This window comes from Haliotis cracherodii, unplaced genomic scaffold (assembly GCF_022045235.1).
Source record: "Haliotis cracherodii isolate W230 unplaced genomic scaffold, xgHalCrac1.p SCAF_17, whole genome shotgun sequence".
Taxonomy (NCBI): domain Eukaryota; kingdom Metazoa; phylum Mollusca; class Gastropoda; order Lepetellida; family Haliotidae; genus Haliotis; species Haliotis cracherodii.
Window position 1 is genome coordinate 24,065,455 of NW_027266272.1, and position 17,144 is coordinate 24,082,598.

A 17,144-nucleotide genomic window follows, 5' to 3' on the forward strand; every position below is an offset into this window, starting at 1 on the left:
TCATCTAAGTAGGGGGGTGTCTTATGTCCTACAATAAGGCTTCTGTAAGACTATTTCAAGTTTGTATACTGAGCTCTGATGGAAATGGTCCGGGAAATATGTATGTACATGTAATTGAATACACAAACAATGTTGCCATTTCCTGGTGGCTAAAACGTTCCCCTTTCCAACCTCTCCTTAAATGCCTTTCTTATTGAGTGAGTGAGTGAGTATGGTTTTACGCCGCTTTTAGCAATATTCCAGCAATATCACGGCGGGGGACACCAGAAATGGGCTTCACACATTGTACCCATGTCGGGAATCGAACCCGGGTCTTCGGCGTAACGAGCGAACGCTTTAACCACTAGGCTACCCGACCGCCCCGCCTTTCTTATTGACTGTTGAAGGGGTCTAAAGGGGGGTTCAGTTAATATAGATACTCGATGACTCATATAGTTCCATGGTGACAACAGTGTCATGCATGTCCTTTCTTCGTCACAACAATGACGACCATCACCACCACTTCATTGTTACAGGTATCGGCATGGAGGGGGGTCACGTGCCTGATTGCGGGGGCGTGGGGCACGGGTGGCGGTACCACCTCCTACAGTGAGAACATCGGAGCTATTGGTATTACAAAGGTAATGGGACCCGTGAAGATCTGGGTTAGAATAGGTCTTCACCAACCAATGCCTGCCGTAACAGGCGACTGTGCTTGTCGTAAATCCTTCTAATTTACTATTTAGATACATGATTTAACTTTAAAGTAATTATATGTATCTCATGTTCAAAAATGTATTATAGGTATCTGTGATGCTGGTACCGTTTTGTCGCCATTGTGTAGCTTTAAGGAGTTATTATGATTATCAAATACATGTCTTGAAATATAGACTTGTAAAAGAGTTCATCAATGAACCATATGCAGTCTGACCCATTTAATTGGCTTCTATGGATATATTATCCATTTGCTTATACACACTTATTATGGACATATACAGAATTTCATTGTACCTTATTTTTAAAACAATACCCGTGAAGATCCGGGTTAGAATAGGCCCTCAACAACCCATGCTTGTACGAAGGTGACTAACGGGATCGGGTGGTCAGGCTCGCTGATTTGGTTGATGCCTGTCATCGTATCCCAATTGAGTATATCGATGCTCATGATGTCAAACACTGGATTGTGTGGTCCAGACTCGATTATTAACAGACCGCCATCAAATAGCTGGAATATTGCAGAGTGCGGCGTTAAACAACAAACAAACAATCAAACAAACAAACAAACAAAGGTAATGAGTCATCCATGTTGAAATACGTGTGTTTGGGTGAGTGAGTGAGTGAGTGAGTGAGTGAGTATGAGTCGGCCGATGTGTGTGTGTGCATGTGTGTGCGCGCGTGCGTGCGTGCGTGCCTGCGTTTGTGTGTGTGTGTGTGTGTGTGTGTGTGTGTGTGTGTGTGTGAGAAAGAGTGTATGTATGGGTGAGTGAATGAGTGTGGGTCGGTGGGTCGGTCGGTGGGTCGGTCGGTGGGTCGGTCGGTTAGTGTGTGAGTGAGTAAGCGGGCGAACACAATTTAGAAGCGATGACGCCGATTGGTTGATTAGAATGCTCCTCTTACACGGCCTTCTATGGAGACCTTGTCATCTCTTCACACAGGGAGTGAAATAGAAGACTTAATGCGGTCGAGAATAGTTTTCAGTCCCTGCTTAATAAAATACACTTTTACTCTGTCAGGGAGCATGCCAAACCATTTTCGGTACCCGTTACACCTTTATTTTCAGAACTGGCAGAATGGGCAGTGAAGGATATTCTTGGTTAAACCTGTGTAATACTAATGCAATGGTATTATCTTCTGACTTGGAATTTTACACAAGAACAAGTAAATATAGTATTTAACATGTTCACATAACTAAAAGAGTTGTCTCCCTTGCAGGTGGGCAGCCGCGTGGTGATTCAGGTTGGAGCCGTTATTATGATTGTGCTGGGATGTTTAGGCAAGTTCGGGGCCCTGTTTGTCACCATTCCGGATCCGGTTGTAGGCGGGATGTTCATCGTCATGTTTGGTGAGTGAATACAACAATCACCTTGAAAATAATTAGGAAAAGTGAACTAATTTTATCTAAGTCTGAAAATGGGACTTTGCAGAAAAGGAGTCACGATGTTTGAGGCCGTGTATCTCTGTAATAACTATGAATTGGAGGTTATGAATTGTATTTTTGTGGTCCTAAGATACTGTAGTTTTAAAATATAAAGAGTAAAAATGTGATTTTTCACCCATAAGGCCCCTTATCTCCTGGTTGGTCGGATGTGCCCGTCGCCGAGATAAGGTTGGAACACTGGGGCTGACTGGGGCGTAAACGTTCTAACCAGCAAAATACATTTACGAAAAGTGTATGACATGTTCAATTACGAAGTAGTTCACGGATATCAGTATTTATTTCTGGTGACGTAGCATTATCGTAGCACTTGAGTAAGTCAGTTTGCAGTAATGTCGAATGATATGAACAGTCACTTATCTCTTAGAATAACCCCCGAGCACACGTTCAGATATCAGAGTGAGTGAGTGAGTGAGTGAGTGAGTGAGTGAGTGAGTGAGTGAGTATGGTTTTACGCCGCTTTTAGCAATATTCCAGGAATATCACGACGGGGGACACCAGAAATGGGCTTCACACATTGTACCCATGTCGGGAATCGAACCCGGGTCTTCGGCGTGACGAGCGAACGCTTTAACCACTAGGCTACCCGACCGCCCCTCAGATATTGGAAAGCAATCAAATTCGTGTTTTCAACGTCATTACACCTTCGAATTCGAACAAGAACAGCCCCGTGGTGTAGTATAGAGCGTCTGCCCGGAGAGCGGAAGTTCGCTGGTTCGACCCCCTGGCCGCGCCATACCAAAAAGACGTTATTAAATGGTACTTGTTGATCCCCTGCCTGGTTCTCTTCTTTAAGGGGCTTAAACAAGGACTGGTCGGCTCGGAGTCAGTATACGATGTCTGGGTGGAGTATCCATGTTTAAACTGCAGCATGGTCTCTCTACGTCGCTATATGTGAAATATTCTTAAACTCGAGTTAAGCTCAATTTTAACCCCGTCTCACCTCACCCAATGTGTAGAATATTGTCTGCTTATTTAAAAGTTGATATGAGGACAATAACAATTATTATAACACCTTGCGAGGATACGCCCGTGCAGCAACCTACCATGTATATAGACTCCCCTCTACCAGGTATGGTGACTGCTGTTGGAATCTCCAACCTCCACTTCGTTGACCTCGGCTCCATCCGGAATCTCTTCATCCTGGGGATTTCTCTCTTCTTTGGTCTCGCCGGCCCTCGCTGGGTCTCGGCAAATTCCGGCAAAATTCAAACTGGTAAGTAGCATTTGGATTGCACCTTATCTTTAAGGCATCCTCAGATTCTTTTGAATTATAGTAATGATGATGATGATGAGGATGATGATGGAGGATCGGATAGTCAGGTTAAGTGTCTTTGTTAATAGCGTGTCACTCGTATCTCATTTGTGTGGATCGTTGTTCAGGTTGTGAATATTCTCAGTGCGGCGTTAAAGAACAAACAAAGAAACAACAACGATACCTAGACAGAATAGCTCAAATAACTCAAATAAAACGCTGATCGCTGGACACAAAGGCTAAAAATATTCCATAACTTCGGGCGTTCTTCCAACATTACGCTGGTTTCATGTTGGTGGTAAAAATCTTTCCTTCACTCACTCACTAAACGTCTTTCCCTTACACCTGTTGATTTCACGTTGGAGGTTACCAATTTCCCTTACTTACTTACTCACTAAACGTCTTTCCCTTACTCACGTTTGTTTCACGTTGGAGGTTAACGTCTTTCCCTCCCTCCCTCCCTCACTCACTAAACGTCTTTCCCTTACTCACGTTGGAGGTTAACGTCTTTCCTTCCCTCACTCGCTAAACCTCTTTCCCTTACATCGGTTTCACGTTGGAGGTGAACGTCTTTCACTCACTCACTCGCGTTGGTTTCACGTTGGCGGTAAACGTCTTTCCCTCCCTCACTCACTAAACCTCTTTCCCTTACATCGGTTTCACGTTGGAGGTGAACGTCTTTCACTCACTCACTCGCGTTGGTTTCACGTTGGCGGTAAACGTCTTTCCCGCACTCACTCACTCACCCACTCTCTCGCCTCATTCACGCCGTGTTCCCCGTTTTCTCCTGAACTGGTTCTTCCTGCAGGTAACGATATCGCCAACCAGATCATCTCGGTGCTACTGGGTACCAGTATGTTTGTAGGTGGGTTCATCGCCGCCTTCTTAGACAACACAATTCCAGGTAGGCCTCATTACGTCAACATAATCAGTACTTAATTAATGAACATTAGCAGTGACTTAATGACTGTCGCGTGTATTTGTTTTATGGTGACGGTTTTACTTAACCATAAGCCAATGGCTAATTTTATATGTCAAAGACCTTCATCATGATTGGGTATGTTGATGATTGAGTATGTGGATGAATAAGAATGTGGACGATTGAGTATGTGGATGATTGAGAATTTGGACGATTGAGTATGTAGATGGACAAGAATGTGGATAATTGAGTATGTAGATGGATAAGAATGTGGAAAAATTGAGAATGTGGACGATTGAGAATGTGGATAATTGAGTATGTAGATGGACAAGGATTTGGACGATTGAGTATGTAGATGGACAAGAATTTGGATAATTAAGTATGTGGATGGACAATTTGGATAATTGAGTGTTTGGATGGACAAGAATGTGGATAATTGAGTATGTGGATGGACAAGAATGTGGATAATTGAGTGTTTGGATGGACAAGAATGTGGATAATTGAGTATGTGGATGGACAAGAATGTGAATAATTGAGTATGTGGATGATTGAGAATTTGGACGATTGAGTATGTGGATAGACAAGAATTTGGATAATTAAGTATGTGGATGGACAATTTGGATAATTGAGTGTTTGGATGGACAAGAATGTGGATAATTGAGTATGTGGATGGACAAGAATGTGGATAATTGAGTGTTTGGATGGACAAGAATGTGGATAATTGAGTATGTGGATGGACAAGAATGTGGATAATTGAGTATGTGGATGATTGAGAATTTGGACGATTGCGTATGGATAAGAATGTGGACGATTGAGTATGTGGAGGGATAAGAATGTGGACGATTGAATATGTGGATGGATAAGAATGTGGACGACTGAGTATTATGGATTGATGAGAATGTGGATTATTAGGAATGCGGACGAATAAGAATAAGGATGAATGATTATGATATCCGCATCTTATATCTGGGAGGTCTTGATGGTCACAAGACTTCTAATCACAACCCCCCCCCCCCCCCCCCCCCCCCCTCATGCTAAACATGAATACACACTCACCTCCATTACGGTGTCCAATGCATCTTTCAGGCACTGTCGAAGAGAGGGGGATATTAAAATGGCGGAAGCACGAAGAGTCTTCTTCCGGTGGCGACAGGAGAGATACAATGGCGGTGTATGACCTTCCTCTCATACAGAAATATCTCAACAAACTCAAATTTACAAGATACATTCCATTTTGTCCACACTTTATCCTGGACGAACGTGGGTCATCGTCGTTGGGTGGGTGCTGTCAGCGACGTAAAGGACCCCGGGCTCAGGAAGGCGCGGTGAATGCTGGGTATCATGAAGATAATACCCGGATGTAGCATCAGCTTTAGGACCATGTATACGATCTGCTTCGTCCACTCGTGTTGTACGGTATTTAAAAATCGGCTTGCACTTCGTGTGAGTTCTTTGGAGCATAAATCTTCCTTGAGAGGGCCAATTGTGGAATGTCGGCGCTTGTGACACAAAGTGAAAGTATATCATTACAAGTTTTATATTCCTATTTTGGATAAAATCAGCAACAAAAAGCACTTATTCAGACGAGTGATGAAGTATTTTGTAGTTTAGTTACAGCAGGTAGATTTATATAATATCAGATTTATATAATATTAATGTTCGAGAGAGATGTTTAGAGGTACCACATCATGTAAGGACTTCAATGGCCGAACGACCCACTTGAACCGGAACAATTTGCAGCCTTGGGTGAATAGGTGTTGGTCATTATTGATCAACAAGCCGATCATTTAAAGGTGATCACAACGATGTGTCGAATAGATACTGAAGTAGAGTCCTAGATTGCTGAAGAGAGTGAGTATGGTTTTACGCCGCTTTTAGCAATATTCCAGCAATATCACGGAGGCGGATACAAGAAATGGGCTTCACACATTGTACCCATGTCGGGAATCGAACCCGGGTCTACGGCGTGACGAGCGAACGCTTTAACCACTAGGCTACCCGACCGCCCCTAGATTGATGAAGACTGTGGTAGACGTAAGGGTGTGCATGTCGTGTTTTATGCACAAGGATAGATTTTTTTGGCATGAAGTCAAACAATATGGCTTCTTCCAATGTATGCAAACACGCCGATTTCAAGATTAAATGAATGACTGAGTTGGGTTTAACGCCACTTTGAACATTATTCCAGTTACATCACTATATGTCAGCTTGATGTGGGAGGAAGGTCCGTCACGCAAGTCTCAGGTTGGTGAAAACCACGAGCAGATTGGCGGACCGGGATTCGAACCCGCCATCATGGGTTTCCTGCATGCCCAAGGGACGCAACTCTGCACAGCGAATAAGATAAAAGTGTCTAAATGATCATAAACAACGCTCCTGTATTTGTTTGTGCTGGGGAATTCCCAGGGTTTCCCCTGGAATTCGGAAGTGGTCCGCCATCAAATGAGTCATTTCAAAAATACAGTCTCATGAAAAACGTATGAATATATGATACAATTATAAACGCAAGGTCAAGTCGGTTCGAACTGTCTCATATATGGGTCAAATCGATTCCAGCTCTCTCATATATGGGTCAAGTCGGTTCCAGTTGTCTCATATATTTGGGGTCAAGTCGATTCCAACTGTCTCATATTGTGGTCGAGTCGGTTCCAACTGTCTCAAATATGGGTCAAGTCGGTTCCAGTTGTCTCATATGTTTGGGTCAAGTCGATTCCAACTTTCTCATATTTGGGTCAAGTCGGTTCCAGCTGTCTCAAATATGGGTCAAGTCGGTTCCAGTTGTCTCATATATCTGGGTCAAGTCGATTCCAACTGTCTCATATGTGGATCAAGTCGGTCCTATTTGTCTCATATATGGGTCAAGTCGGTTCCTGCTGTCTCACAGTTGATGAAGTCGTATCATTTATTCCGACACTGTGACGGCCCATTTTCAAAGTGTACCTACTTGACGTAACGTTTCTCTAACAAACATGACTTCTGTACATTCCGTCATTCGGGTTGGGCAGTGTTTTCGATTTACAAAAAAAAAATGACGGTTATACCGTGTTTATCCTTCCGTAAGTTTAATGATTTTTTTATGATCGACAGCGGCTGTCTATCTATAACGAGATCGTGTTGTCAATAAATATAAGCGATAAAACCCTTTCCAAACTGTATGTTAAGGATAAATACGACGTCGGGGTTTTGATTGAAAATGTAAAACCCCGAGTGAGTGAGTAGCCCGAGTGTTTTTCCCCAACTTATGAACCGTCTAAATGCTCGAGATACCAGAATAAAATATGATAACATCGAGATACCTCATTGCGAAACATGGGGCACGGGTGGCCCAGTCGTCTAAGGCGCCGCGATTCGCCGTGCAGAGTTGCGTCCCTTGGGCACGCCAGAAACCTATGATTGTGGGTTCGAATCCCGGTTCGCCCCAATTATGTTTCTAGGTTTGTCATCACCATACCCGTGCTCATGGGTTTCACCGAAGGCGTAAACTTCTTAGACCTGCGTCACTTCGGGCTTTCCTCCCACATTAGGCTGACACGCCACGATATAACTGGAATACTGTTAAAATCGGCGTTAAACCCATCTCACTCACTCACTATTGTGAAACAATACAATGTGTCGGGGTATAAAAGGCATTCGACCAAAGCATGCGAGAGACACAACATGGACACAACTGAAGTCATGACGTGTAAAATTTAACAACCTTTCATCACCTGACCCACGTGGCTCAGTGGGAAAACAAAAGGTATAATAACACCAAATGTGAGATTATAGTTTCGATTCACATCATACAGACCAACGTCATACAGCTGGAACATTGCTGAGTGCGGCGTTAAACAACGCCGTGATATAACTGGAATAATGTTAAAAGCGGCGTTAAACCCAACTCACTCACTCACTCACTCACTCACTCACTCTTTTCCGCTGTTAAGACGCCGAGCATACTGGGATCTTGTTACACAGACATAAAAACTAAACAGTTTTAGTCCACTGGTCCTTATAATGATAACACATATAGGAATGTGCCCTTTGGGGGTTTCGCTAAGTCCTAATAGTCCTATCGTAACTATTGGGCAGTTTGACAAGGACTATAGGACTAGTTCCAATTTCTAAACTGTTGAATGTGCATGCCTGCTTGTACTAGCTTGGACTTTTAACATTAAAAATAGTGTTAGTTCAGCTGCTAACTCACTCACACACTTGGGACACATACTGACTGAGCGAACAAATCCCTTCTTTATCCCTTTCAATGCCAGAACCATGGAGAGAAACAGCACGCACATTGATGTACCAGCAATTACGTTTAAATAAAATCTTCTGGTATGTCACACCCGGGGACTGGATTCTACAACTGTCCATAACTAAACGATAACAGCAAGTCATAGAAAAGACAAACAGAAGTTTTTAGACAGGTATTTTAGACAGACTTGTCATAAGACCCTTCTTCATCCTTCATAACAGTGTTCATTTCACAAACATGAAATGTGACTGGAGAGGGAGAAGACAGAAGCCTGTTTGCATCATTATATGAATCAATTAACTAATCCTGTCCAGGATGAATAATTCAAATTCAGATTTGTAAAACGTGCATATTAATGATGTTATAATTGAATTAAACTTTTAAGGCTTTTTTAAGGTTGTGTCTTCCTTATTTTCAAAATGATCCCATTTCAATGGGCCCAGAGAGTTCTACATTTTGTTGAACTAGTAGAATGAACACTGTCTTTAGTGACGAGTCCACATACACATAGTTTTAAAGAAATAAAGTTAACCACCTACAGCACCCACATTTTATGCTGCTGCATTAACGTTTTAGATATCATCTGATTGGGTTGATGTGCGAAGCCGTTTCTTCACTGAAACAGGTACATTGTTCACTGATTGTTGAATCAAAACTGTATAAAAGCATCTAATTCCATATCCAAAAGTTTAAGTAGCATAACACAATAATGTAGGGTTAATAAATTGTTACTATACATTACAACCTCATACCATGTATATTTATATAGGTATACATGTATATAGTTCACAGTGAAAATGCAATATTGGTATGTCTTGCAAAATTCATTCAGTTACAGAACAATCATACATACACGAGTTTAGGTACTATTCAGCAAATGCAAATTAAATTGACACCTTAGAGCTACCATTTAATGGTAATGTAGTAGATCTACTTACCCTGCAGTACTGTTGCATCCAGCAGCATCTACTCGGCCAGTAACCTTGGACAGGGACACCTACACGCCATAACCCGTTGTTTTTTTCATGTTCTGTGTTGGTATTGAAGGAATCACCTTGGAACTGACATATGACAATGCGAAGTCCTTGGATATATAGAGAATCTCACCCGAGTGTCTTTTGATATCAAATATATCAACACAAGTTGATAAAAGTGGAAAAATTCCGAAGCTTGCCGAGGATTTTTGCCACTTTTATCAACGAGTGTTGATATATTTGATATCAAAAGACACGAGGGTGAGATTTTATTTATCATCTTACATCATTCTTTCAACTTTTTCAATTTGTAGACAGTAATTAGCAGTGTCTTCAGTGTAAAAAGTACTGCAAACAGCTTCAGTAGCAGAGCCATTAGTGATGTCATTTAATTGTGACGTCATGGTAACAATGATGTCACAATGGTCTGCAAAGCATTGTGGTGTAATTTCATTGCAGCGATATCTACAGTGTAGATATCGCTTGATCTCATCCAAGCGATATCTCCTGTGGGAGCCAGTTTAAGATGATAAATGGTGATATCGGATTGTATGGACGTGTCTATCTTTATAGCAAACCGTAGTTTTCATGTCTTTGTCTCACATTGACCACGTCTGTTGTATATGCATCTTCAAAAGATCGCTTGCCAATATCACTTACACCTTTGGCGCGCAAAATCAAATCCGACTTCTTCCTTGAAACGTATTTTCAACGATTCCATACGCAGGTCTTGAAAGCACACACATGTAACTTGTCGAAATTCAAATTTGGGTATTGTGATTTCCCGTTTATATGCTCTTCTCTGGACGCCATTTTGAAACGAAAACATCTCCGGAAGTGACCTTGATAAAGGGAGATAATACACGAAAGGAGAGAGAAGAACTATGCAGCGAGTATAGCTTCCAAGGTTAGATTACGGGTATACAGGTATTATAGCTTCCCTGATTTGATTAGGGGTAATACAACGATTATGGCTTTCCTGATTAAATTAGGGGTATACAGCGATTATAGCTTTCCTGATTAAATTAGGGGTACATTAATAAACATAAATCATTTTCCATGAATTAGAATGAAAATGCATTGTAATGCCGATATTGCATTCTCCGCAATACTCAAAGAAAGAGTCAAGGGATCCAAATTAAAAATTACACAAATCAGTGTTCATTGAAAAAGTGCACGAAGAGTCAATTAATGACACAGTAGTCAGGTAACACGTCATCAATAGCGAGTGTGACCACCCTGGGCATCCATGCACGCCAACACACGCCTCCTCATTGACGTCGTCAGTCGGCGGATAACGTCAACAGGAATCCTGTTCCATAAGTTCAATTGAGTCTGTTCAAGTTCCTGTCGGTTCGCTGGAGGCGGTACTTGTTGTCTCAGCTGACGATCAAGATGATCTCAGAGATGTTCAATGGGGTTCATGTCTGGAGAACAAGGTGGCCAGGGCAATACGTTGACGTTAACGTTGTTCAGGTAGTCTTGAACAATTCGGGCGGTGTGAGGCCTTGCGTTGTCTTGTTGCAAAATTAATCCTCTTGGCTGATGTTGAATAAAGGGCACCAGAACAAGTCTCAACACTTCATCCCTGTATCTCTGAGCATTCAGGTTTCCTCGGATGATAACCAGCCGTGTTGTAATCTGGCCACAAATGCCACCCCATACCATGACGCCTCCACCTCAAAACGGGTGAACTTCTCTAATGCAGTTTGGCGCCTGACTCTTCTCCCCTTCGTCGAAAAACTCGAACTCTGCCATCGTTCCTGAACAGACAGAACCGATTTTCATCTGTAAAGAGCACTCTCGCCCAGTCACGTCGCTGCCACGAACGTACAGTTCGTGCCCAATGCAGTCTGCGTTGACGGTGTAGACGGGTCAAGGCCATTCCATGGAAGGGTCGGTAGGCTCGTATACCAGCCGTACGAAGTCGTCGAAGGGCTGTTCGTCTGCTGATGGCATGCGCTAGTGCTTTTGCCGCCGTTGACGTCGCCGTCACACATCTGTTTCGGAGGTGAATCTGCCGGATGTAACGGTCTTCGGCCCGATGTTGTCACTCTCGGTCTTCCCGATCTTGGCCGGTCTTGAGTCTGTCCTGTCTGTTGGTAGCGGATTATCAACTTGCTGATAGTGGTCTGGGAGCAGTTGGAGGTTCTGGCTATCTGACGTTGAGTAGCCCCCATATTGGCCATACCGATCGCTCTGTCTCGTTGCGCTTGTGTAAGTCTGGGCATATTCTTGTTGTTCTTTTGCTTACTGAATGCCTGCTCTGTCCAACGTTGGTATTTATGCCACAATCACGCACGTGCATTTGGACCAATGCCTCACGTTTTGCGCGATTTCAACAATGCATGATTTGGAAAGCTGCGTTCGAAAATCTGCGTTGTGGTAGTGGTCATGTTGCATTTGTCGAATGTTTTCTGCGGGGGTACAAACCTGTAACAGCTCTTTGCTTTTTATACAACTATCTTTAAAGTGAAAACTTTCTTTTGCCCGGTAGTTTATGTATGGAAGATAAAACACATCTCTTTTACAATGTCCATTTTCGGTGATATCAGTAAAGCTGAATTACCAAATATTGTTTACAAACCAGGATTCGCCAATAATACCCGCGATTATAAAATGAAACCTGTTCTATAAAATAATGGTATTTTAGTAAACTTGGGTAAAATGTGTTTAAAAATGTTCATTCGTTGTCATCTTTTGTATACCTTATTGCGTAAAATTTTAAATATACAAACATATATATTTTAATACCACATGAACAATGTATTTGTACACATGTTACGGCCAATGTCTAAAATCAGGCATTTTGTCTCTCCAGGAGGTCTGCACGAACAGCTACTTTTTTTTCATTTCTTTGTTGTTCAACGCCGCACTCGGCAATATACCGGATCCAGCTATATGATGGCGGTATGTGAATAATCGAGTCTCGACCAGACAATCCAGTGAACGACATCATGAGCATCGATCTACGCTTTTGGAATACGATGATATGCATCAGCCAAGTCAGCGAGCCTGACCACCCGATCCCGTTCGTGGCATGGGTTGCTGAAGACCAATTTAAACCCGGATCTTCTCGGGTCGCACGAACAGCTACCCTACATTGGTCACTGTCGTCTCTTTCAACAATGGCGCCCATGATATTACGAGGCATCATTTACCAAATCGTGTTATAGCGGGACAAGCCGAATAGCGACTTGTGCCCATCTCGTGGCCCATTTTGAGACTGGGTTCCGTCTACACGCAAACAGGGCATAGTTAAAAGAATTCAATTTGTCAATTCGTTGCGTGATGATTCACGTATATTTTCCCCATTTCACATATATTGAAGATGTCATTTAAAACACATCGGAACAGTATTATAGAACACATTTAAGTGAATCTGAGGTATAATTTTAGATGCAAGAAATGTGTAACATCAATCCTGAGGGATTCGTTGACCGAAGTACTTGAAGTCATACGCGCATTCTGATTGGTTTGTCGTAATTTCGCACATAACATTCATCGATAGTGGGGCGAGTCTTCTTGCAGGTTACGGAAAGGGGCGAGTGGTGACGAATTGGGGACGAGTCCTTTTGCAGGTAAGGGAAAGGGGCGAGTGGTGACGAATGATTACGAGGGTCACCCTCACCACCATCAACAAACGGGTCGGGAACTTTTGCATTATCAGGTCACTGCTACCTATTATTTGTCTAATTAACTAAACTACCGGGCAAAAGAAAGTTTTCACTTTAAAAATAGTTGTATAAAAAGCAAAAAAGCTGGTACAGGTTTGAACCCCCGCAGAAAACATTCGCCCAAATGCAACATGACAACAACCACAATGCAGATTTTCGAACGCAGCTTTCCAAATCATGCATTATTGAAAACGTGCAAAACGTGATTTTGAGACATTGGTCCAAATGCACGTGCGTGATTGTGGCATACATACCGACGTTGGACAGAGCAGGCATTCAGTAGGCAAAAGAACAACAAGAATATGCCCAGACTAACACAAGCGCAACGAGATAGAACGGTCGGTATGGCCAATATGGGGGCTACTCCACGTCAGATAGCCAGAACCTTCAACTGCTCCCAGACCACCATCAGCAAGTTGATAATCCACTACCAACAGACAGGACAGAATCAAGACCGGCCAAGATCGGGAAGACCGAGAGTGACAACACCGGCCGATGACCGCTACATCCGGCAGATTCACCTCCGAAACAGATGTGTGACGGCGACGTCAACGGTGGCAACAGCACTAGGGCATGCCATCAGCAGACGAACAGTCCTTCGACGACTTCGTGCGGCTGATATACGAGCCTACCGACCCTTCCATGGAATGGCCTTGACCCGTCTACACTGTCAACGCAGACTGCAATGGGCACGAACTGTACGTCGGTGGCAGCGACGTGACTGGGCGAGAGTGCTCTTTACAGATGAAAATCGGTTCTGTCTGTTCAGGAACGATGGCAGAGTTCGTGGTTTTCGACGAAGGGGAAAGCGACTGGCGCCAAACTTCATTAGAGAAGTTCGACCGTTTTGAGGTGGAGGCGTCATGGTATGGGGTGGCATTTGTGGCCACATTACAACACGGCTGGTTATCATCCGAGGAAACCTGAATGCTCTGCGATACAGGGATGAAGTGTTGAGATCTTTTCTGGTGCCCTTTATTCAACATCAGCCAAGAGGATTAATTTTGCAACAAGACAACGCAAGGCCTCACACCGCCAGAATTGTTCAAGACTACCTGAACAACGTTAACGTCAACGTATTGCCCTGGCCACCTTGTTCTCCAGACATGAACCCCATTGAACATCTCTGGGATCATCTTGATCGTCAGCTGAGACAACATGTGCCGCCTCCAGCGAACCGACAGGAACTTGAACAGACTCTATTGAACTTATGGAACAGGATTCCTGTTGACGTTATCCGCCGACTGACGACGTCAATGAGGAGGCGTGTGTTGGCGTACATGGATGCCCAGGGTGGTCACACTCGCTATTGATGACGTGTTACCTGACTACTGTGTCATTAATGGACTGTTCATGCACTTTTTCAATGAACTCTGATCTGTGTAATTTTTAATTTGGATCCCTTGACTCTTTCTTTGTGTGTTGGGGAGAATGCAAAATCGGAATTACAATGCATTTTCATTCTAATTCATGGAAATGATTTCTGTTTATAAATTAATCATCATAAATCTCACATATGCCTTTGTTTTTGGTGTTTGGTCAAGTGAAGTCGGTTAAAACGTTCCTTTGCCCGGTAGTTTATTTGGCTTCTAATCTGTTTTGCTTTCTATTTATTAAGAGAACAAAGATAATAAGTGATGTTTTGACATTCGTTAACAAAGAGATTGATTCCAATATATTGTGTAAACTGCACACTGATCCAAATTAAAATGAGGAGATTAACATTAGGAGTGTTATTCATTTCTAAAACCCAGTCTCATTTTTCAGGTAACATGTATATTGACTTAACATTTTAGTCAATAAATATATTGTTTGAGTGAATCAGTCGATGGTTATAGACATTGACTGTAACATAAACACATTTGTCGGCCTGATAATGTTTAACGCCGCACGCCGCACGAAATATTCCAGCTATAGGACGGCGGTCTGTAAGTAATTGAGTCTGGACCACACAATCCAGTGATTGACAACGTAAGCAATTGGGATCGATGACATCCATCAACCAAGTCAGCTAGCCTGACCACCCGATCCCGTTAGTCGCCTCCCACGACAAGCATCGTCGCCTTTTACGGCAAGCATGGGTTGCTGAAGGCCTATTCTATCCCAGATCACCACGGGCCCGGCCTGATAATGTCCTACATTAAGTATAACACGTGATTTATAGTGTATCTCTTGATGTCCTTATGTGCGTGACACTTCATTCAAATCATTCAGGCAGTAAAAGCACACACGTATCATGTAAAGGCTTGTGTAATCGATGAATAAACTAATCCGATAATCATGATCCGATAAAAAAAAGATAATGAAGTTCAAGCTCCACACATCAGCGCCTAGCTGGAGCTACGTTCAAGCACACACACACACACACACACACACACACACACACACACACACACACACACACACACACACACACACACACACACACCACACCACAACACAACACACCACACATTAACACCACCACACATTAACGCCACCACACCACACCACACATTAACACCACCACACCACACCACACCACACCACACTACAACACACATTCACACCACACTACAACACACATTAACACCACCACACCACACCACACATTAACACCACCACACCACACCACAACACACCACACATTAACACCACCACACCACACACCACACCACACCACACATTAACACCACCACACACCACACATTAACACCACCACATTAACACCACCACACACTAACACTTCCACACCATACCACAGTGAAAATACGGACATACCTTTAACGTGCACATGATATTCATTTGACTTGTCTTACTTCTTTCTACGTTTCGACCTGATATGATCATGACCTAGTGACCTGAACTGAACTCATACAGGCTCACGCGTAACTGTTATCCTTGTTTCTAATATTAGTCTCCCCATGTTAAGTTATTACCCACTATGAACAACCTCCTCAGATCTATATCAACACTTTGATGGAAGCCGCGGCTGTTCTCTGTCTGCCAAGCTTCCAACTGATGATGTCGACAGCTTGCAATCATTCGGAAATAATCGTAATACTTCGGTTCTCTGCACTTAGCATACTACCAGTAGAACTCATAAATTAGTTGATCTCTTCCTGCCGTACTAAATTCTCAGCGTAATCGCTCATGGTTTACATAACCAGTACGGCCCCAGATCCTCGCTACAGCCGCGACGCAGTAGCCTGTCAACACCATCACCATTCTGTCACATCGCTCGATGAAAGCCTGTGTGACAAAGGTCTCGTTTCAGATCAGCATTTTGAAAAAAAATGGTTCGAAGCTCATTTACTTTTTCCAACATGAACAGGCGCTCAATTATTTTATTTTTAATAAGAATAACGAACTACATCCTTTGGACATTTATAATATTAATTGTTTACCCCAGAAAGCGAAGCTTCTGTGAAACCCTTTCAGGGAATGACTGGCTTGGCCATTTTTAAAGAAATGGCTTCCTTGGCAACCACCGCGGCCATTCACTTCCGTGCACTACTTAAGTAACATTTGCTAAGTGATGAAAATCCATTGATCGACTTCTTTCCGCTATAAACTACACACCAAGTAATTACTTTGCTGACTTCGCTAATTTCTGATAATAAATACATAGCTTATCGGACATATATTAGCAAAGCTGATGTCTGTCAGATGGCAACATCATCCCGCGCTGTTTCAGTCTGGTGGTTCTATCCAAGGTCGACTTACGTTCAATACCCTGGTGGGAATTAAGAGATAGCCAACTATATTTTGAAGTTAGATGTGACGTACATTAAAACTGTCATTTGAAACCCGCCGTTTTTCCTTAATGTAAATAATTTAGTTGGTCGTTTATGATTCCTGTGAAACCAGACAGACTCGAAATTAGAAAGATTGGAAAGGATTTGCAGCGGCGTTAAGAAAACACTCGTGGCTAATCTTATAATACCAAAACAACATGCACCAAGGATGTTA

The 17,144-nt window shown here is 42.8% G+C and overlaps 2 protein-coding genes across 2 annotated transcripts in view; both read left to right on the top strand.

Annotated features, from left to right (window-relative positions):
• Positions 1–7,830, top strand: part of LOC139464981 (solute carrier family 23 member 1-like) — a 43,348-nt gene extending 35,518 nt beyond the window's left edge. Inside the window, 6 exon segments of the mRNA XM_071246625.1 lie at positions 516–529; positions 531–620; positions 1,912–2,041; positions 3,207–3,350; positions 4,198–4,293; positions 5,395–7,830. Coding sequence (XP_071102726.1) covers positions 516–529; positions 531–620; positions 1,912–2,041; positions 3,207–3,350; positions 4,198–4,293; positions 5,395–5,672 — 752 coding nt within the window. The 3' untranslated portion in view covers positions 5,673–7,830.
• A 5,716-nt stretch (positions 7,831–13,546) lies between these two features.
• Positions 13,547–14,044, top strand: LOC139464713 (uncharacterized). The gene has a single exon (XM_071246230.1). The coding sequence runs from the start codon at positions 13,547–13,549 to the stop codon at positions 14,042–14,044; it is 498 nt and encodes a 165-aa protein (XP_071102331.1).
• Positions 14,045–17,144: the final 3,100 nt, after the last annotated feature.